At 38.3% G+C, this 23,028-nt stretch overlaps 3 protein-coding genes across 3 annotated transcripts in view; 2 read left to right on the top strand and 1 right to left on the bottom strand.

Annotated features, from left to right (window-relative positions):
* LOC122645366 (putative disease resistance protein RGA3) overlaps positions 1 to 23,028 on the top strand; it is a 70,186-nt gene that overhangs the window by 40,723 nt on the left and 6,435 nt on the right. The window lies entirely within an intron of this gene.
* Positions 919 to 4,212, top strand: LOC122645362 (putative disease resistance protein RGA3). The gene is made up of 2 exons (XM_043838672.1): positions 919 to 3,247; positions 3,452 to 4,212. Exons 1-2 carry the CDS (start codon positions 919 to 921, stop codon positions 4,210 to 4,212), a joined length of 3,090 nt encoding a protein of 1,029 aa, XP_043694607.1.
* Positions 12,715 to 16,068, bottom strand: LOC122645361 (putative disease resistance protein RGA3). The gene is made up of 2 exons (XM_043838671.1): positions 13,853 to 16,068; positions 12,715 to 13,588 (listed from the first exon to the last, which is right to left on the bottom strand). The coding sequence occupies exons 1-2, from the start codon at positions 16,066 to 16,068 to the stop codon at positions 12,715 to 12,717; spliced, it is 3,090 nt and encodes a 1,029-aa protein (XP_043694606.1).

Genomic DNA, 23,028 nt, shown 5'->3' with positions numbered 1-23,028 from the left:
GATATCAATACCTCCATAGTACATTTTGGCTAAAGAATAACAAGAGCACATCATGCTTTCTCACAGTAATGACATTCCCGTGAAAGAATTCAAGAGAAAAAGTAAACTCCAAGAATGATTCTAGTTTCTTCTTGAAGCAAGATGTCGATGCTCTCTATTTAACATGAGCGGAGAAGTTGGAAGGATCACTGAAGTCCACAACCTTTTAACCCAAATCCCTTTGTGCCTCCATTCGAATATTCATCCTTTTGTTACTTCATCATTACCAACAATGGTTGAAGCTTGAAGTACGTAAGAGATCAATGCTTGTTTTAACATGAATGGGGAGTAAGGTATGCAATACCTTCATAGTGCATTTAAGCTAAAGAATAATAAGAGCACATCATACTTTCTCATGGTAATGACATTCCCATGAAAGATTTCAAGAGAAAAAGTAATACTCCAAGAATTATATGATTCTTGGAGCAAGAGATTGATGCTCTATATTTAAAATGAATGGGGAAGTTGGAAGAATCACTCAAGTCCTCAACCTTTTAACCCAAATCCATTTGTGACTCCTTTCGAATATTCTTACCTTCGATACTTCATCATTACCAACAATGGTTGAAGCTTGAAGTAAGAGATCAATACTTGTTTTAATATTAACAGATACCTCCATAGTACATATAGGCTTAAGACTAACAAGAGCACGTACATCATACTTTCTCACGGTAATGACATTCCCATAAAAGAATTCAAGAAAACAAGTAAAACTCTAAGAATGATTCTAGTTTCTTCTTGAAGCAAGAGATCGATGTTCTCTATTTAACATGAATGGGGAAGTTGGAAGGATCACTCAAGACCTCAACCTTCTAACCCAAACCCCTTTGTGCCTCCATTCGAAACATTCATCCCTTTGCTACTTTATCATTACCAACAATGGTTGAAGCTCTTGTTTCTAATATCATCCAGCAATTGGCCACATTCATCGAAAAGGAGATCCAACAAGAGGTAGGACTAGTTGTGGGTGTGAAAACGGATGTCGACAAGATCTTCCGTACTTTTACAAAAATTCAGGCTCTGCTCAAGGATGCCGAAGAGAGGCAATTGACGGAAAATTCAGTGCGGCTTTGGTTACAAGATCTGAAAGATGTAGCCTATGACATTGATGACGTGTTAGATGAATGGAGGACTGGAACTCTCAAATCACAAATAGTGGGAGTTAGCGATGCTCGCATCAGGCCGACTAAGGAGGTATGCCCTGGAAACTTGTTTTCTCCTTGCTTTTCCTTCAAGCGAATTGGTTTGCACGGTGACATTAGTCATAAGATAAAGGAGATAAAGGAAAGGCTAGATTATATTTCAAGTGAGAAAGATAAGTTTGGATTTATTGAAATCACTAGAAATCAAATTACAGATGAGTCAAGGAGTAGATTAGAAACTAGCTCATTCGTTGATGTCTCCGAGGTATTTGGTCGCGACAAGGATAGAGATGACATAATAGACCAGTTGTTAAGAAAAGATGACAGTCCACAAAATGCGGGTTCTGAAAGGATCCCCGTCATTTCCATTGTAGGCATGGATGGTATGGGTAAAACAACACTTGCCCAACTTGTCTTCAATCATAAGAGGGTGAAAGCCCATTTTAATAATAGAAGGTGGATATATGTGTCAAAATCCTTTGATAAAGTGAAGGTTGCCATAGAAATTATTAAAGAAATTGGTGGGAAAAGTGTCCCCTATGGTGCCAATGTTTCATGGGAACTTGTGTATCATCAACTGCTTATTTCTGTTTATGGAGAGGAATTTCTACTCGTGTTAGACGATGTGTTGAATGAGGATCCTCTAGAGTGGAACCCATTGAGGTTTTCTCTCCGATACGCTTCTCAAAATAGTAGAATTATTGTTACAACATGCAATAAGAGGGTTGCAGACATGATGGGTACAAAATATGTCCATAAGTTAGGAAAATTGTGTGATGAAGACTGGTGGTCATTGTTGAGGTATCATGCCTTTGTTAGAGGGCAAAATGCAGAGTGTGAGAAATTGGAAGAAATTGGCATGAAACTCGCCAAGGAATGTAATGCATTTCCTCCTTTGGCAAAGACTTTAGGAAGTCTTTTCTATTTCAAAAATTCAAAACTGGATTGGCAATATGTGTCGGAAAGTGATATATGGAGGTTATCAAGTTCTGATAAAACAGTCTTGGCTATGTTACAAAGCTATTATGCTGATTTCCCCTCTCATTTGAAACAATGTTTTGCATATTGTTCTATGATTCCAAGAGGTTATTTATTTGACAAATTGCCCACAATCAGGGAATGGATTGCACAAGGATTTCTTAATGATAGGTTGGGAGTGAGCCGAGGAGATTTGGATAAAGTAGGTGATGAATACTTCAATAATTTGGTCATGTGCTCATTTTTTCAAAAGGACATTAGATATTCAAAAGGTAGATTTGAATATTATCAAATTCATGATCTTGTCTATGATTTTGCAAAATCCCTTGTAGAGAGCGAATGCTTCACTTTGACGATTAAAGGTACTAAAGCTCTCCAATTCAGCTTTACTAATAAAGTCCGTCATTTGTTTCTATTAATAGAAAAGATAAATATGATTCCTTCTTTCATTTTCAAGGCAGTGAACCTGCGCACCCTCAAAATCAATGGACGAATTCCTTTTGTTTCTTCTGACCTATTTCGTCACTTACCATGTTTGAGGACATTAGATTTGGGGGGTACTTACCTTGAAGAGCTTCCGAATGAGATAGAGAAGTTGATACATCTAAGATACCTTAACTTGGCCGGGACAAGGGTTAAAGAACTACCTGAAACACTTGCTAGTATGTACAACTTGCAAGTATTAGATCTGTCCGCATGCCGGAATCTTTTAAAACTACCTGAAGGGACTGGGCAGATGGTCAATTTGATAGATCTTGATTTGACAGAAACTCTCAGACTGAGCTACTTACCCGAAGGAATTGGGAGATTAAGCACATTGTGTGGTTTGTCAGACTTCATTGTTGGTGGGGTGAAGAGAGGAGGATGTAAGATTGGAGAATTAAAAGATCTCAATTTCCTCAAAGGTTCTCTACGTATAAAAGGTTTGGGGAGAGTGGAAAATGAGAGTGAGGCTAAGATGGCATGCTTGAATAATAAGGAGCACCTTCGTGCTTTGCATTTCTATTTTAGCCAGTCTACCAGTCTTTCACGAGTTAATGAGGATATCATTGACGAAGATGAAGAAGAAGAAGAAGTTGATGGGAAAGGTAAAACAGAAGAAGAAAAAGAAGAAGAGGAAGACGAAGAAGAAGATGAAGCAATTTTTGGAGGAGATACGTTGTCGAGGAAGAGGATGGAGGCTGTGCTGGAAAGTCTCCAACCACATCAAAACCTTGAACAACTAAAAATTAGGGACTACCCTGGGGCGGTGTACCCCAATTGGATGGGTAGTTTGATTTTATCAAATCTAGTTTCCTTGGAACTCTCTGAGTGTAGGAATTGTAAGCAATTGCCTCCGACTCTAGGGGAACTACCATCCCTTCAAACCCTTGTAATAGCTAAAATGGATAAAGTGAAATCCATAGGTGTCGAGTTTTTTGCCATCAACAGTGCTACAAGAACGTTCTTCCCAAAGTTGGAAGTATTTCAGTTGAATGCAATGTGGAATTTGAAGAAGTGGGATATGGGAGTTGAAGAAGTTGGAAAAGAGTTCATGCCACGTCTCCAGTATCTTGCACTAATTGAATTGCCTAAGTTAAGCCTATTTCCACCGCACCTTACCAAAGCTACATCATCCCTGAGGAAGTTGTTCATATGGGAATGTCCAAAGTTGACTTGGATGATGCCACCTCCATCTTCCCATCTTCCTTCTCTGGAGGAATTGGTTTTAAAAGAGAACGCAGGTTCATTTTCAAAATCATTTGTCCCAGTCAACGACCACATGTTTCTTCCCAAGCTCAAGTTGTTGTGTGTGAGAAAATCACCTTACTCTTCCTTACCTCAAGGATTAGGGAAACTCAAATCACTTGAGATTCTAGATATCCGAACCTGTTCTAAGATCAAGTCAATTTCTTCTGAGTTGGGGGAGTTGCAGCATCTCACCGCACTCCAAGAGTTGAGGATCATGAGGTGTCCTGCCTTGAGACGGCGTTGCCAAAAGGAGATTGGAGAAGATTGGAGCAAGATATCCCACATCCCAAAAATCTTCATCGATGGCGAGAAGATCAAATGAGGAGGAGGAGAAACTTCCAATTCCACTTCCACAAAGAAGAGGCGGTGGATCGAACAAGAACCATGCATCAGACAGACACTTGGACTTGATGAGAGCTGGTAAGCGCAGTAAATCAATTCTTTAATAACCAATTCTGATGTAGCGGAATTCATGCTTCTATCTCATTCTATTCTGACCTCTTCAATTCCTCCATCTGAAATCTCAAACTCAGAATCCACTATCTACCATTTGATGAAAGGAAGAGAGAAAATCGTACAACTCTAAGGGGGACGATAACGACCACTGACTCCGATGAGCATCTCCATGTACAGCAATTTCCCTTCCTCCCAGGTTCATTTTTTACTTGATTTATTGTTTGGTTCGTTATTTATTTCTTCGTTTTATCTGAATTGATTTGTTATGAATTTCTTTTTTGATCTATTGGTTTTGGTTAATTAGGGATTTGAGGTTCAAGGTATCAGAGACCTTGAATGCTCGAGCTGATGTTGGATGAAAACTAGAGCGGCCACCGTCGTCACCACCGAGGTCCAGGCACGTCTCTAATGAAATTAACCTCTTTTTTTTTTTGGTATTATAATATTTTAATCAGATCAGAGCTTGCTCTGCGTCTTAAGGTTTTAGTTGTTTTGATTCTCAGAATCTATGATTCAAATGCTTTCCTCCATCCACTCTGATCATGGCGCCAAATCCAAAATATTTAAGATTTTCAGAACTCAAGTGTGAACAAATCCCTTTTTGACCATTGTCAAAATTTCTCAGTATCATGGTGAACGCCTCAGGCATGGAATAGCATGCATTCCATTAATCCGGGCTCTTGGCTGACTCTGTTCTATTAAAAAGCTGGAAGTTATTTTATATGGGTAAATCATAATCGATCTTCTTACTACTTATTTGCTGCATCTGTTAATTTTACAACTTCGTAGCTCTACAAGTGATCCATTTGTTCTCCTTCCAGTTTTTGGCTACCAGCTAAATGCCAGACAGACTTTTAAATTGCATTCAACGATCAGGAGACCCTGAAACTGAGATTTACAGACTTTGCAGATCTCAGTGAGATCTCGGTGGCTGTGTTTTTACAAGAAGCTCCCCTAATTTACAGAAACTCCAAATCAATGTGAGATACTACGGATCAACTCTTTTTTGTATTCTAGTATCTTTCTAAATGCTAAGATTTGCATGATCTGGTTTCTGGGTTTCATTGATTTCTACCGTTTTGTTCTACAGCATCTGTTGCAGAACCTTTTCGGGACTTCCTCACAGCTCAAGGCCCTTTCTTCGGTTTATATCTTAAAACCAACTTGGGTCATGAAGGTGAGATTGATTGAAACTATGCAATGTGTATTGGAATTAGTCAAGGTGATACTTGACAATTCACCAGCTCTTGACAATAACGAATAAATTGCTGCTTCAGGGAGCCTCCACAGAAGCCAAAATCATTTATATAGGGCACCGTCAGAAATCAAGGTCTAACAAACCTTCATAAATCTTTCTGAAAGGTTGAGTTTCTGTGTGGTTTTTCATTCTACCATACGGGCATGATCTTGTTGTTTCTGGAAACCAGTTGTAGACTGCTAATATTTTGTCGCATTTCATAGTTGATTCCATTCGACCTATGAATTCAATGTTCATAATTCATGGCATGGCCAGTAAATTTTAGGTGCATAAATATTGAATTCATCAGCAATTCACTTCATTATTGACCTTGATTCAACAAGGTTGGCTGGAAATCATCTTAGTTCACTAGGATGGCTTAATATATTCATACACTTCCTCAGCGAGATACAAATTAACAAGTTTTCTAGACTCTTCTTTAATCGGATTCATTTTTCTTTGTCAGGATTAGGTTTCTTCTGCAGCCATCGAGTGGGAACCAATTCTAATCTTCTAGTTCGGCATTTTCTTCATCACCTGAATCAGCATCGTTGAAATTGGCAGGCTGCCGAGGAAGCCCAATCATCACTTCCGCACCTTCCTAATCTTCATCCGCAACAGAACTCCGATGTTGCTAGAGGCCGAGGAGGTCCAATCATGGCTTCATAATCTTCAACCATGGAACTGGGTTTTATTCTGGATTCCACATTTCCGTTAATGGAATCAAGTTCCATGGATTTAGCCCCTGACATTGTTGAGATCGTCGGAGCTTTCACCCTCAGAATATGGATTCCAATTAGTGTACAACGAAATTATTCACATTCCTTCCATTTTTTTCTGTTATGTATGTCTCGAATTCTTGGACTAGTTTCGAAGAATGACCCGCTCTGACATTTTTGGTGGCGACCCGAATGAAACTTTTTCTGAGATTTGTGATTGTAGTTGAGGGCTTTGACCCGGAGTTCATCATTGATCTCATTGGGGGTGCGGGGGCGAAGCCCCCACGGTACGGTTCAACCCAACCCAATAGATCGACCCGGATCCGATGGAGGAGTATTTATGTTCCTTACCTTTTTTTTTTTTTTGGTAACTTATTTATGTTCCTTACCCGCTTTATTGTAAAGCGTGTAAGATTTGGGGTTTTTCGTTCAAGGGTTTCTGGGAGAGAGAGCAGTAGTGCCGTTTTGGGTGTTCTTGAGATCTCCATTGTAATCTTTTCTCGGATTTGCATAGTGAATCATCTTCGCCTTCACCCGTGGATGTTGCACACCATACTGGTGTGTGAACCACGTTACATCTCTGTGTCCTCTTGCTATTTTTTGTTTCTTTGTGCTTTTGGTTGGTGTTTGCTATAACATTCTCAAACAATGAAAAGATCTTCTCAGCCTTAATCGTATGAATGTGGTGTCGAGGTTTTTTATTCTCTCATCTCATCTTTCTTTAGTCCTTTGTATACATGTATTTCCAATTTTTCGTTTACATTGGAAACTTCTTGTTCATCATTACGATGATGTCAACATTCAAATGAGAAATTGCTTTGCTTGGCGGTGGGGGACTAGGGTTGATCCGAGAGTTGAGGAAACCCCGAATCTGAATCAGAATCCGAATTGGTTAGGATTAATTCCCGTCTGAATCGAATCGAAATCATTTAAGATCAGTGATTAATCAATCAGAATTGGGTCAAAAAAGCCCTAACACTAATTTGTGTACAAGAATCGGCCAGACAGGTCATTCCATTCCAAATCAGCTCATTTTTAAAAAGCTACTTAAAAGGCTAACCTTGTTAGTTTTTTGGCCAGATTTCATTTTTTGGTATTAAATGGGGTTGCATTAAAATAAGGGTGTAACTCAGGGGGTAGCATTGATAATTTCCCTTATTTATTTAGTGGCCTATAGTCTATCATGTATTGGACTGTTCCTCTTAGGCCAAGACGGTTCCTCTTAGGATCCTCCTCATTTTTATAATATGCTAGCACCCTATGTGTCTCTCTCTCTCTTCTTCCCTTTAAGGGGTAAGGGAGTCATTTCAAAAGGGAGGGGGAACTGAGAGATAGACACATAGGGTGCTACACTGCTACTCGAAACCTTCTTCCTTGCTGAAAACTTCAACTGCATCACTAGATCGATAGACCATCGTTGCTTGATATTTGAGTGGGTTTCACTAGAAAAGCAAGATCTTTTGTTCTATTGAAAGAAATTCAAACACGGTTATGAGTTCTGAGGAGAACATGCAGATGAAGGAGGAGGGGAGAAGAGAAACTGCTGAAGGGAAACCAGGGGATAAAAATCGTCTGCAGTGCTTGCATCTTACAGTTCTTTGGTTTACTTCCGTCTGAAGCTCGAAGATCTCAGGGGAAGCTGTCGAGGGAGAGGGAAGAGGCCAGGGGATTTGGGATTCACAACTTGATTTGCTATTTTGTAAAGGTTTGAAAAAGAGGAGTAAAAGTAGTTTAAGGGCTTTGCAAACTGAGCCAGACCAGTCGGGCTTATCGAACCCACTTTGGCCCAACTCGGTTTACATCATTAAAACAAAAGAAGAAGCCATCGTCCTCTTCTTCTTTCTCAGACCCACGACTCTTCTTCCCAGAACCGAAGAGCTCTTCTTCCTCCTCTGAGATGTTACGAACCCAATCACACGCATACTCTGCAAAAAAGATTCTACTGAGAATAATAAACCATCCTCCCTCCCAAGGGAATGTTTGGTCTGTTATATGCCCAGATTATAAAAATCTATTTTGTTTAAAAAAAAAGGGTTTTTGTCAAACGCCCCTCTCAAAATGCTCATTTATCCAAATGCCCTCTACAATTTTTCTAATTGTAAATTTCTCCCTATTTTCAAAACAATTTGAGAAATATCTAATGACCAAAATGCCCTCATCTTCTCCAAATGGTTTAGGATTTGACACTGAAAATCAAACCCTAAACCATTTGGGAAATATGAACCCTAAAATAAATCCTCTAAAACTGAAAATCAAACCTCCAAAATGGTTATCTCATCCATCGCTGCCTCAGTGTAGTGTTGAGTGCTCTTCTGAACTTTGAGAGCAAAACATTGCTACTGTTTAAACAGGAATCGTAGGAAAACGAAGACAATCTCAACACAAAATTCAATGGAACCAAAATGAAAGATGGATAAATAAAGGATTTTTTCTCTCTCTACATGTTCCATTATAAATTAAAGGAGATAAATGAAAATAACCTACAAAGGCAACGGAACCAGGGCCGGTTACAGCATGAATAATATAACAACAATAAGAGAGTGAAAGAAAGAAAGATAAAATCTAGATTTTGATGGAGGGTTTTTGGAAGGCATACAGAGTTGTGACTGTCCCAAGTGAGCCAGACGGTGGAGAAATGGCCCCAGCCGAGCTTGCTCTGCACTACGTAGCGGCCGTTCTTGAATGTGTCACCAATTCGCACCGCATGAGAACCTCCTCGCCTGTAATCCTTCGTCTCTTCGTCTTCCAATGTGAAATCGCTGCTCTCACTGTGATCCTCCTTCTAGTTGTCCCCCATTGGAGAAGCACAGAGGAAGGGGAGAGGGGAGGAATTTGTACCAAGAAAAGAGAAGGGGAATAAAAAGATTATAATGTTTGGAACGATCAGATTAGATCGATTAGTTCTTGGATTCGACATAAACAAAAAGTGCGATCCTCCATTTTGGAGGTTTGATTTTCAGTTTTGGAGGTTTGATTTTAGGGTTCATTTTCTCTAAATGGTTTAGGATTTGATTTTCAATTTTAAACTTTAAACCATTTGAGAAGATGAGGGCATTTTGATCATTAGATACCCTAAAATTAATATCTAACGTTTCAAATTAACGATAGGGATCAAAGTGCTATATTGTTTTGAAAATAAGGGGAATTTATAATTTAAAAAATTGTAAGAGGGCATTTAAATAAATGGACATTTTGAGGGAGGCATTTGACAAAAACCCAAAAAATCAAAGAATTGGAAAGAGAAGGTGGAAAGAGACCCAGCTTTCATGTGAACTTTTTGATATTTTTAATAAAAGGAGAAGGGGGGGGGGGGGGGGCGGCGGAATGGATGATTAGCATGGATAACCTCTAAAAAACTGAATGCGCTTGAATCTCATGCATAAAAATGATATAAAGAGAACCTTGTATTACATACATGAAGCATGAGATTGGCACAAATTTTGGAAAAACAAATGACAATAAGACAAGTACCACAATTTTACGATATATATTTGAATCAATAATTCTCGGATATGGTGAAGATCAAAATAGTCGTTTGGGTTCCTGTCACCGGAATCCGTTCACAATTCGAACCTAATTGAATTCTATGTTGGGTTTTTGTCGGAACAGTTCCCGGTCGAGCAGGTTCAAATTATTCCCACTTGTAAGAGTAAAGCGTATGAGAATCAACAACATATCAGGGCCGTTGGATCTTCCTTTGTCATGTATCAGCATTTTACGGGTGCACTTGAGACGATAAGGGTGCTGCATTGCATGCAGGTGAACATACATCCCAGAGCCGATCACATGTTTATTTTGTTTTTCATATATACCCCTTCTCCCCTTGTAAATGGGAAAAATAAGACAGATGGTTATCTCTCACATATATGTGCATTTACATGTTATGCGTGCAGAGGAATCGAACTCGATTTTTATCTCGTGTTCAGTCATTCAATGTTCAACCACGGCCGTCCGTACAATCGAGTTAAAAAAATGAACTCTTGCAGATTTCAAATTTAAATGGTTAGTTCAATTATTGCTCTGTAACTTATTTCTAGAGTTTTTAAACTAGTCATTTTTGTTTGCATTACATGCATGGTTTGTGAATTCTGGAGAAAATAAAAAAAGAATATGGATAATTTCATTGTACACTACTTGGAATCAATATGCTGAGGGTGACAGCTCTCACAATCTCCACAATGCGAGAGGACTAAATTCAAGTGTCTCCCATCCATAGAACCCCAGAGAAAATATGGTTCCCTGGACTCTTAAACAAACAGAATTGAAGGAAGATAGGAAGTCCTCCGAAGTGCTAGAGCTAACAGAAGATGTGGCTGCCTTTGGTGTTGGGAAACCTAACTCCAGTGTTGAAAATGTCGAATCCAGAATAATCTCCGGGTTCCATGGTTGAAGATGATGAAGGCCGAGAGGATGATGGAGCCATGATTGGACCTCCTCTCTGTTGCAGACGAAGGTTAAGAAGATGCGGAAGTGATGATTGGGCCTCCTCGGCCACCTGCCAATTTTGTCGATGATGATGAAGATGCCAAAACAGAACATCAGAACTGGATACCACTGGATGATTGCAGGAGAAACAGAAGATCAGAACAGAGAAAAATGAATCAGATTAAAGTAAGTTTTGAAAATTTGTTAATTTTGTATCTCGTCGATGAAGTGTATGAATATAGCAAAGCCATCCTAGATAAATCAGATAATTGCCACCTAACCTTGATGAATCAAGGTCATAAATGAAGTAAATTGCTGATGAATTCAGTATCTATGCACCTAAAATTCACTAACCATACCATGAATTATGAACTTCGAATCTATAGCTCGAATGGTATATCAACTATAAATGCGACAAATATGAGCAATCTACAAGTGGTTTCCCCGCAAAGAAATCGATCATGCCCATCCATATGGTAGAATGAAAAACAACACAGAAACTCAACCATGTTCCTAAAAGATCAATGAAGCTTTATCAGACCTTGAATTCTGACGGAGGCCCTATATAAATGGCTTGTGCCGAGGCTCCTTGAAACCATAATATATCCCTTATTGTCAAGGGCTGGTGAATTGTCAAGTATCAGCTTGATGACTTCCAATTCACTTTTTATAGTTTCCATCAATCTCTCCTTCATGACCCAAGTTGGTTAAAGATATAAACCTAAAGGGCCTTGAGCTTTGAGGGAATCCAGAAAAGATCGGCAACACAGAGGCTGTAGAACAGGATGGTAGAAATCAATGAGACCTGGAAACCAGATTATGCTAATCTAAACAGTTACAAAGATAATAGAATGCAAAAAAAAAGAGTTAATCCGCAGTATCTTACATTCATTAGGGCTTGCTATTAATTAGGGGAGCTTCTTATAAGGCATAGTTACCAAGATTTCACTGAGATCTGCAAAAGTCTGTAATTCACAGGTTCAGGGTATCCAGATAAGGTTCTAAAATGAACAGGGAAATAAGCAGCAAAAAGATTGATCGATTTAATTTACCCTTACAAGACAAACATCTAACTTTTGATTTCTTAATAGCACAGAATCAGCCAAGAACTCAGTATCATTGGATTGCATGCTCTTCCCTGCCTTAGGAGTTCACCATGGCACCTAGAGATTTTGATAGTGGTCATAAGGGAATGTTCTCCAAGACTTTTGAGTTCTGAAAACCTTTTTGAGTATTTGAGATTTGGCGCCACGATGTGCAGAACAGCAAAGCCATTGAAGCGGGCCAAGGAAAATCTTTCAATCATAGATTTAATGGTCAATACCTCAACACGTAGAGCAGGCTCTGATCTGATTTATCAATGAAAGAAAAGAGAATCAGAAAAAAAAAAAGAAGGATAATTCCATTAGAGAGGTACCTGGACCTCGGTTATGATGATGGAGGCCACGTTTTTTTTGTCCAACAGCAGCTCCAGCACCAAGTATTGAGCATTCGAGTTCTTTGGCACCTTAAACCTTAAATCCCTAATTAACCACAACCAATAGATCAGAAAAGAAATTTCAAACAAATAAATACAATTAAGAAAGAACCTAAACAACAAATCAAGTACACAACGGACTTGGGAAGAGATGTGCAGACATCTATGAAGCAAAATTGTTGTGGAGATGCTCATCGGCGTCAGCGGTCATTGTCGTCACCACCAGAGTTTTGCGATTTCTCTCTCCCTTTCATCAAATGGGAGATGGTGGATTCTGAGTATGAGATTTCCGATGGAGGAATTGAAGACGTCTGGTTATCTCGATAGCCTAAAGAAAGGGTAGAAAAAAAAAAACCAGTTGTATATAGAATAGAATGAGAAAGAACTCCACAAAATCAGAATTGCTTAGAGAAAAATAACATACTTTGCTTACCTTTCAAGTATGAGATGGGTTGTGTCCTGTCTGTTTCTTTTTCCTCCATTGCCTATTGTTGTGGAAGTTTCTCCTCCTCATTTGATCTTCTTGTCATCAATGAAGATGTTTGGGATGTGGGATATCTTGTTCCAATCTTCTCCAATCTCCATTTGGCAACGTTTTCTCAAGGCAGGACATCTCACGATCCTCAACTCTTGAAGTGCGGTGAGATGCTTCAACTCCCCCTCAGGTATTGACTGGATCTCAGAACAGGTTCGGATATCCAGAATCTCAAGTGATGTGAGTTTCCCCAAGCCTTGAGGTAACGAGGTTTGAGGTGATTGTCTCACACGCAGCAACTTGAGCTTAGGGAGAAACAACATGTGATTATTGTTGTTGTTGTTTGGTACTAAAAATGACTTTGAAAATGAACCTGCATCCCATTTTAAAATTAACTCCTCAACATGTAGATAAGGAAGATCATGGGAGGCAGAAGATGGAGATGATGGCATCATCCAATTCAATTTTGGACATTCCCATATGAACAATTTCCTCAAGGATGTAGCCCCCCGGGTAAGGTGTTGTGGAAACGACCTTAACTTGGGCAAACCAATAAGAAGAAGATACTGGAGACACGGCATAAAGATGATCAATTCTTTTTTCCCATCTTCTTCTTCTTCTTGTACTCTTCTTACATCCCACTCCTCCAACTTCTGCATCGCACCCAACTGAAATACTTTCAACTTTGGGAATATAGTTGTGTCAACCATCCCACCGTCACTTGTTGTAGCACCATCATCATTGATTCCAAAATACTCTACACCCATGAATTTCACCAAATCCATTCCAACTATTACAAGGGTTTCAAGGGATGGTAGTTTCCCTAGAATTGGAGGCAATTGCTTACAATTCTTACAATCACGCAGTTCCAAGAAAACCAAATTGGAGAAAATCATGAAGTCTGCATGACTACCCATCCAATTGGGGAACACAACACCAGGGTAGTCGACAATTATTAGTTTCCCAAGGTTTGGATGTGGTTGGAGACTTTCCAGCACATCCTCCATCCTCCTCCTCCATAACTTATCTCCTCCATCAATTGATTCTTCTTCTTCTTCTTCTTCTTCTTCCACATCAACTACTTCTACCTCTCTTTCTTCTTTTTCTCCTTCTTCATCATCAACAGCCTCATCAATTCGTGACATGCCAGTATATTGATTAAAATAGAAATACAGAGCACGAAGGTGTTGCTTATTCTGCAAGCATGCCATCTTAGCCTCATTTCCATTTTCCACTCTCCCCACACCTATTATCCTTAGAGAACCTCTGAGGAAGTTGAGATCTTTTAGTTCTCCAATTTTACATCCTCGTCCTCTCTCAACCCCACCACCGATAATGAAGTCTGACAAACCACACAGTCTACTTAATCTTCCTATCCCTTCTGGTAAGTAGCTTAGTCGGGAACATTCTGTCAGATCAAGATCTATCAAATTGACCAATCTCCCAATCCCTTTAGGTAGCTTATAAAGATAATTGCATCTGTGAAGGTTTAATATATGCAAATTGTGCAGATTTTCCACTGTTTTAGGTAGTTCTTTAAACCTTGCCTTGGACAAGCTAAGGTACCTTAGATGTATCAACTTCTCTATCTCGTTTGGTAGCTCTTCAATATAAGTCTCATCCAAACTTAATGTCCTCAGACACGTTAAGTGATGAAATAACTCAGAAGAAACTGCAGGAATCTGTCCTCCATATACTTTAAGAGTGCGTAGACTCTTTGCCTTGTAAATGAAAGAAGGAATTGTACTTGTTCCTTTCATTAATAGAGATAAATGACGGACTCTACTAAAGCCATCTTTAGTTGTCAAAGTACAAGATTCATTCTCTACAAGGGAGTTTGCAAAATCATAGACAAGATCATGCATTTGGTAATATTCATTTCTACTATTCATATATCGAATGTCTTTTTGAAAAAATGAACGCATGACCAAATTATTGAAGTACTCATCACCTACTGTCACCAAATCTCCACTGCTTGCTGTCAAACTGTCACTAAGAAATCCTTGTGCAATCCATTCTTTGATTGTGGGTAATTTTTCAAATAAATAATCTCTCGAGATGAGAGAACAATAAGCAAAGCATTGTTTCAAATGAGAGGGCAAATCATTATAGCTTAGTAACAGAGCCGGCAAGATTGGTTTATCAACGCTTGATACAACCATGCTCCATACATCACTCTCCAACACATATTGCCAATCTTGCCTTGACTTTTTGAAGCACAAAAGACTTCCTAAAGTCTTTGCTGAAAGAGGCAACCCCTTACACTTCTTTGCGAGTTCCATACCAATATCTTTCAACTTCTCACACTCTTCTTTTTCTTGCCTTCCAACAAAGGCATAATGTCTCAACAATGACCAACAGTCTTCATCGGACAACATCCCTAATCTATGGACATATGTTGTACGCATCATATCAGCAACCCTTACATTCTGTGTTGTGACAAGAATTCTACTTCCTTGGATACCGTGTTTGAGAGAAAGCCTCAATGGATCCCATTTTATAGGATCCTCATTCCTCACATCGTCTAACACGAGTAGGAAACGCTTTCCATCAACAAAACTATTCAGTTGACGATGCACATCTTCCCAGGAAATATTGTCTTCTTGGGAGACTGTATTACCACCGATTTCTTTAATAATATTCATGGCAACCTTCTTTTTATCAAAGGATTTGGACACATGTACCCACATTCTCTTATTGAAATGATTCTTCACCCTATAATCATTGAAGGCAAGTTGGGCTAATGTTGTTTTACCCATACCGCTCATACCCACAATGGAAATGATGGGGATTCCATAACCCACTACTTGTTTACTGCCCTCGCTTAGCAACTTGCTTATTATGACATTTTTATCACTGTCGCGACCAAACACTTCACAGACATCAACGACGAGTGAACTACTTTCTAGACTCCTGCTTATAATTGGCATATCTATAATGTCATCATTTCTAGCAGTAGTAGTTTCCTGAATAAAACCAAACTTTTCTTGCAAACTTGCAATTTCATCTACCCTTTTATTTATATCCTTTATCCTATTACCAATGTCATGGCGTAACCCGGTTCGCTCGAAACGAAAGCAGCAAGTAGAAAACAAGTTGCTGGGGCATACCTTCTTATAAGTCGGGCTGATGCGACCTTCGTGATCAACTCCATGTATTTGTGATTGGAGAATTTCAGTCTTCCACTCATCCAACACATCATCAACGTCATAAACTACGTCTGTCACATCTTGTAACCAACGCCGCACCGAATCATCCAAGATTTGCTTCTTTTCAGCATCTTTGAGCGCAGCACGGATTTTCGTAAAAGAATAGGAGAGGTTGTTGACGTCCTTTTCGACAATTGTGGCCAATTGCTGGATGACGATGGAAACTAAAGCATCAACCATTGTTGGTAATGATCGATCAAATTGCTAAGGGATGAATGTTCAATGGAGACACAGAGGGATTTGGGTTACAAGGTTGAGGTCATGAGTGAAGCTTTCGGCTCCTTCATTCATGTTAAAAAGAGAGCGTATTGATCCCTTCCTTCAAGAAATATCTTGTGTCCCAATAAAACGTCTATTGTTGATCTGATCTCTTGCTTTTCGTCCATGATAAAATAAGTATTGATCCCTTGCTTCTCCTTCATTTTAAAGTAAGTATTGATCTCTTGCTTTCCGTTCATCTTGAAATAAGTATTGATGATCTCTTGCTTCAAGAAAAGTTTTCGAATTCATTGTGGGAATCTAAAAATAGCATTTGGAGTTCATTTTTTTGGCCTAGTCCAACCCATGTTATATTTTTTTTGGGAAAGGAAATGTAAGTGTGTACCTATGTCTAGACATAGCCCAACACAAAAATGCCATCACACCCCTATAAAGGCAGAAAGAACTAGGGATGTACCAGTCTTTTCTTACTGGGCTATGTCCGGAGGAACACGTCGAGACACAGCACTAGTTAGTGTTCTTTCTCCCATCTTTTTTCACCAACAAAAAAACAAAACATTTGACAAAAGAGTTGTCGCCTGTTGGTGAGTCAATCAAGCTACCCAATTGAATAGCACATCGACAGTTGGGCTGGCAGTCAAATAATTGGGTTTTATCCAAATCTGACCCAAAACAGATGTGATTTTAGTGCTTTTGGAAGCTTTTATGATTTGATTGAATCAAGTTCTACTCCAACAAAGAGTGGTCCGGTTCATATGACACCATAATTTTGTACCATTGGCATTATTTGCCACATGTAGGTTAGATGGAGTCCAAATTTTCATGATAGTGGATTCGATCTTCCCTTGATTGTGTACAATATTTGATTTATGGGTTATTTTCATAATTTTACCCCCAGTTTTGAAAAATTCTGTGTACCCTGAGGTTTGCAAACAGTAACAAATAAGTTTATTCTATTAGTTCATGACTAACAGTGTTAAAAATAAATGATGAACTGATAAAATTACTCTTGCAAGAAAAAGAAAAAAAATAAAACCTGCAACTCCTCTTTCCCAAATCTATTAGGAAGATTAGGAAGATGAGTTGCAGGTACAACACCATGAATGTGAATCCGATGGGATCAAAGCTGACACTGATTTAGATTCAGGGTTGGCAGCACCGAATAAGACGCTGGTTATAAAAGGAAAAATTTTGAAAATAAATGAAAACCTAGAAATTTGGCCAATCTGAAAGATCAAACCCTACCCTACACAAAACCAGCTACACATTCAATTGATTGCTGCATCTAATGTTCACAAAAGAAAGAAGCATCGGTAGAGGAGGGATTGTATCAATTTCGGCGAAACAAGACCTGTTGAAAATACTGGATTTTGCAAGCAAACGGATCTCATAAGCAGCTTGGTTCTGGTCTTCCCCTGTTCCAAAAAAATCCTTGCAACTCATCTTCCCCAAATCATTTAGGGTTTGAAAAAGGGGAAGATGAGTTGAGTCTCTGTTTGCTAAAAACCTTTTCTGTTTTGGTCTCTGCTTGATCATCTTGTTATTTGAGATATAGATGAGGAGTCTAGGCAAGAACTTTGGGACGAAAACCATGTGGTTAGATGCTTTTGTCAGGTTTGATGTGAAATTATTTTGGGAATCTGTTTGCTTCGGTTCATTTCTTTGTCTTTTACTTGTATCTGCATGTTTTGATAAATGTGGATTGACTGAAGGATTAAATTGAAGTGTTTCAGTAAGAGAAATTGTTAATTAAATCATACGCATAATATATGTGATTACCTCTACCTCTTGTATGAACGATCTGCGCTTCCCCTCACCTCCTCTGCGGCACTACTAACCGAGGTCAATTTCGATCGGTCCGGAAAAAGATAAAAAAATACTCAACCTTTCAATCTTACCTTCTCTGTTTAAGTAGTTTCGATTTCAAGCCCATTCTCAACTGATGTGATTATTTGTCTGCTTAGGGTATTTTATTGGAAGCAACATCCGTTTGATAATTTCAGATTGATCCAGATGCCCCTTAGAAATGGATCTTTTTGCATTCAATTTTGCGTGGTTTATTCGGATTACTATTCATTTTGGCATTTCTAAGGTCATCTTCAAAATTTAGGGTTTCGGTGTGATGTTTCCCTTTGACAGAGCCTGCAAATCAGTGTTTTCTAGTTTGTGGTTTCTCACCGCACAACTCCCTACTCCCCTGCAACTCATCTTTCTCCTTTGCCTCAGCGCCATCCCACTCCTGCTCCATCTCGCCCATGTACATCATCACCACTGCAATCCCATGTTGGCACACTGCTGCAGGAATGGGTTTGTTTGATTTCATCATACAATAAGAAGCCACATTCAAACAAATTCCAGTTCTTGAGTTAAGGTTTTTACAAATTTAAAACAAAATAATTTCAATTAGACAAGAAATAAATATGTGCATTTAGATACTTGGTTCATCAATGATATATGGATATGTGAGAGCTTGCAATTCATCTTCTCTTTTTTCAAGTTGTATTAGATTTGGGGAAGATGAGGTGCAGGTTTTTTTTTTTTTTTTTACTTGCAAGGGTAATTTTGTCAGTTCACCTCTTATTTTTAATACTGTTAGTCATGAACTGACGGAATGGGCTTATTTGTTACTCTTTGCAAACCGCAAGTGGTACGCATAATTTTTCAAAACTAGAGGGTAAAATTATCCTTTCGTCAAACCTCAGGGGTGGTATGTGTAAATTACCCTTGATTTATTTCTCTCTATTATTTTTCATTTTTGTTATTTTTCTTTTCTTGCCAACCTTATACATGGTTAAACATAAATGATGAGACTAATGACGGGAATCCCCTTTGAGTTCTCACTTTATAGTGAATATTTTAAGGCCAAATGTTCTATGTGCCAGGACGTAGGCTACGCCCAGACATATGGGGGTGGGCGAAATGACTACCCTGTCTCCCTAAATGGTAGGTCCTTGTGTCTGGGTGCAGACTGCATTGCGACACAAAGAATATCAGCCTATATTTTAAATAGCCATCAGTTTACCCATAATAATCAATTAGAGTAAAAGAAAAAGGTAGAAGAAAATAGAATGAAATTCCAGTAATAGAGAGATAAAAATGATACAGGACAGTTCACCCACCATCCTAGGGTACACACACCCTCATAGGGTTTTAGTATCTTTCCAAAACACCCTCCTGATGCCCACTCTATTGGAAGAAAATTTGATCTATAAAATTAAATGAAGGGTAAAGCTGTTTGTAACCGACTCCATTACAACAAATTTTGTAACCTTTGGCTTCTTCTGTTGAATAATTTGAAATTGGGACAAATTAAGTAATTTCACTATTGATTCATAAGATTTAGATAAATGGTTCAACATGAACCAAAACCACAAAAAACATGAATGGCTTCATTTAAGCCAAAACCCCATGTCTTCTTCCGCCCTTCGCAATCTGCAACTCAATGAAGTTTCAAGAGTAAAAAAGAGTAGTAGGCGCTGCACAACCCTTCTCCAATGCAAGGCTTTGTTAACTCCATAAATATGAAGGATTCCAAGAACCCAATAAAAGCGGACAATTCGTGAATCGTCATTTCTTCCAAAACTTATGTTGAAAGAAGAAAGAGATTGAACAAAGTTAGGTTTTGTTTGTGGTTTGAATCTATACAGTAACAGCCGGTTCTTGAATAATCAATTATCTGAAATACTTAGAGGTAGAAGGATGAGAAAACAGAGATTTAGGAAAAAAGAGGGTTCAAAATTTTTTAAAAAAGGACCAAGTATGATGGGCTTGAAGAATTGGGCATTCTTGGCTCTGATTTTTGGTAATCAGTTAATCACCATTTCATCGTCAGAGAAAGCATTGAACTTACAGTGGAATTGGAAGGTCACAACCTTCCTTGGTAATGAAGGCCTGAAGGATTCCGGGACATTTGGCGATTCCCAAGCAGCTCAATCAATATATAACTAGGGTTTCCAATTTCGATTTCTTTGAGATCAATAACTCAACAATCCATGGAGAGAGTCATAGCTAGCGCCTCTGCGATTTATCAAATTCAACCTTGATTGTTTCATTTGAAGAAAAAACCGGAAATTGGAGTCGGGTTAAGATATAATGACATCATCTGGAAAATTTGAAACAAAATGGAAGGTAATTATGGAAATGAAATTTGTCTCTATCTTCAGCTTTAGCTTTCATGACATGTCGGCTCAGGCTAGTGGTAGACATTTGAGCGAAGAAACCAAATTAATGTGAATTTACCTTACTTACCCTTCCATTCAAGTGAACATAAGATATGTTAAGGGGCAACTGAATTCTGGTTACAAATTCTGTTTGTCACTTGCTTGATTACAAATAGACAGACCCTTAAATTAAAAGATACTATAAATGAAACTCCTCATTTGTGTCCTTAGTTGGAAATTACTTTCTTTGGATGTCACATGAAAGGTGACAAATGGTAAAAATTGGTTGGACAACCCTTTACCTTAAAAAAAAAAGAGCAACTCAATGCACGAGGTTTTCGCTGCAAATATACGCAGCCTTACCCCTTACTATGCAGGAGAGGCTGTTTTCAAGTTTTAAACTCGCAACCAACAGGTTGCAATAGCATAACTTAACGGTTGCACCAAGGCTTGCCCAGTATAACCCTCCACCTAAGCTTGACCTTGATAATTGAAGGGGTTCTTCGCCATAAAAAGGAATTGTAAAATCCAATGTTTGGCCTTGCAAGAAATGAATAGAAGAAAAAAAAAAACTGTTCTATTTTAAATCCTAAATAACTATAAAAGTGCAAGAACAATGACGTAATTAAAATTTGACATATAACCAATTCAAAACCATTCTGAGATACAAGATGGTCAGAATTGCTATATCATTTTTCCTCCTTAATAGAATTTAGTGTACCATCCAACCAACCTTTTTTCACCTCTCAAGGGTATGTTTGATTGGAAAAAATGGAATATAGGTATTATTTTTCTTTTCTATCCATTACCTGCAACCAAACATACCCTTAATTGAAAAGTATAATTTCAGTACCTTACATGGGAAAATGAAGTATAAATTTTGTGGAGGTGGGATAAGTAATTATAGGGTAATTAGCTAACGACGACACCCCCCGCCATCATCCTCTCTTGTTATAGCACGGTGCTGCTGAGGCCATGTGGCGCAACGGGTCCCACATGGTGCGCATGGCCTTTGCAGTTGCCACATGATGCGTTACAGCACCGTGCTGTAACAGGAGAGGATAAAAATTCCCCCCCAACGAACCAACAAGACCATAATCCTCCCAAAGTCTCAATTCATTTTGTTATTAAAAGAGATGAAGGAAGAATTGGGAACCTCGTAACTCGAGGAATCTGAAAGAGAAGCATTAGAGATTGTAATTGCAACAAGGACAAGTGACCCAAAAAAAAACATCAAAATTGCTTCGATTTGATTCAGCTTCTCCAATGGAGAAATAATGGGTTATTTATATGAAGGGAAAATTACATGATTAGCTACTTTTGGATTTTCATTTACAAAACTGTCCACTCTATCTTTGAGTTAATAAAAATAGATAAAAACAAGTTAAGGTTTACAAAACTGGACAAAATAGTGTCTCTCTCTCCCTCACTTACTTTTTTAGACATTTTTAACCATGCCATTGCCTTCTCGCCCAGGCATCCTGGATAATCACAGGAAAGGGAAGGGAGGGGAGGGTTTGGGGTAACAGAGAATGGCGATGGCAAGGACAGGGCTGGGGTTGCAGGGAACGGAGGATGCCTGGGCGAGAAGGCAATGGCAGGGATAAAAATATCTAAAAATGTAATTTTGAGAGGGAGATGCACTATTTTGTCCAGTTTTGTAAACCTTAACTTGTTTTTGTCTATTTTTGTTAACTTAGACATAGAGTGGACAGTTTTGTAAATGAAAACCCAAAAGTAGTTAATCATGTAATTTTCCCTTATATAAATCGGTTGTTTCTACTTAATCATGCCTTGTAAATATAAACACTCCACGCACCATGCAATCTTTGGCTTTTATATCATGTGATAATAAATGCAGAAGTAATGTGAAAATTCTTACCGAATGATACTTATGGAATGATCCAGACCTCTGTTAGCAAAAACGGGTTTAAAATGGAGCGCTTATTAAACACGTTTTGTCGTATGCTTCCCAAACATAAGGAAAAAAGGGTAAACGGTAAGTATTCCCGTTTTAAATGCATTTAAAACACGTTGCTGTTTTTTTTGGCCTTTTTTAAGACCTTGGACTTAAGTGATCATATCTCTCTTTCTCAAACTCTAATCGACTTGATTCTTTCACCAATGTAAAGATGACTCAAAATGTTACATTCTTCATGATATCACCTTTAACTCAAGGTTAATGCACGGATACCGAAATTTAAAGCATGTATTTTAAATAAAATTTTCTTCACTTATATGAGAATAGTATTGTTTTTTTTTTTGTTCTGTTTTTTTTAAATATAAACGTTTCAAACTTGTGTCGTTCGTTTTTTGTTTTTTACCATTCTTTGTCTTTTTCAACGTTTTATTTGTCCGTCCATTTGTAAGTTTTTACTGTTTAAAACCCATACCGTAATATTCCATTTTTTTGTCGCTCCCGTTTTTACTAACTATGGTCCAGATTGATAACTTTAAAATACTATGTTCAAATTCAATCATATATTGTCTCATTCCCTCATGTATTGGCATGCACCCTCTAAGTAGTGTTTAGATGTATACTTTTAATGTTTTATTTACTAATTGATCCATTCTTTTTAGGCTGAAAAACTTGACATATAGAAAAAAAAAAAACCCTCAAAATCTACTTATCTATAAAATTTCAATCAATGTTTAATTCTTGTTTCCTAATCTTACTCCACCTAGTGAATCATTTTTTCTCCATTATGAAAACATGGTGAGTTTTTTTTTTTTCCGGGTCAGAGAAGAAAGTGAAGCTGTG

Source organism: Telopea speciosissima, chromosome 11, assembly GCF_018873765.1.
Source record: "Telopea speciosissima isolate NSW1024214 ecotype Mountain lineage chromosome 11, Tspe_v1, whole genome shotgun sequence".
Taxonomy (NCBI): domain Eukaryota; kingdom Viridiplantae; phylum Streptophyta; class Magnoliopsida; order Proteales; family Proteaceae; genus Telopea; species Telopea speciosissima.
The sequence above is the reverse complement of the archived record's forward strand: the minus strand, read 5'-3'. Positions and strand labels throughout refer to the sequence as shown.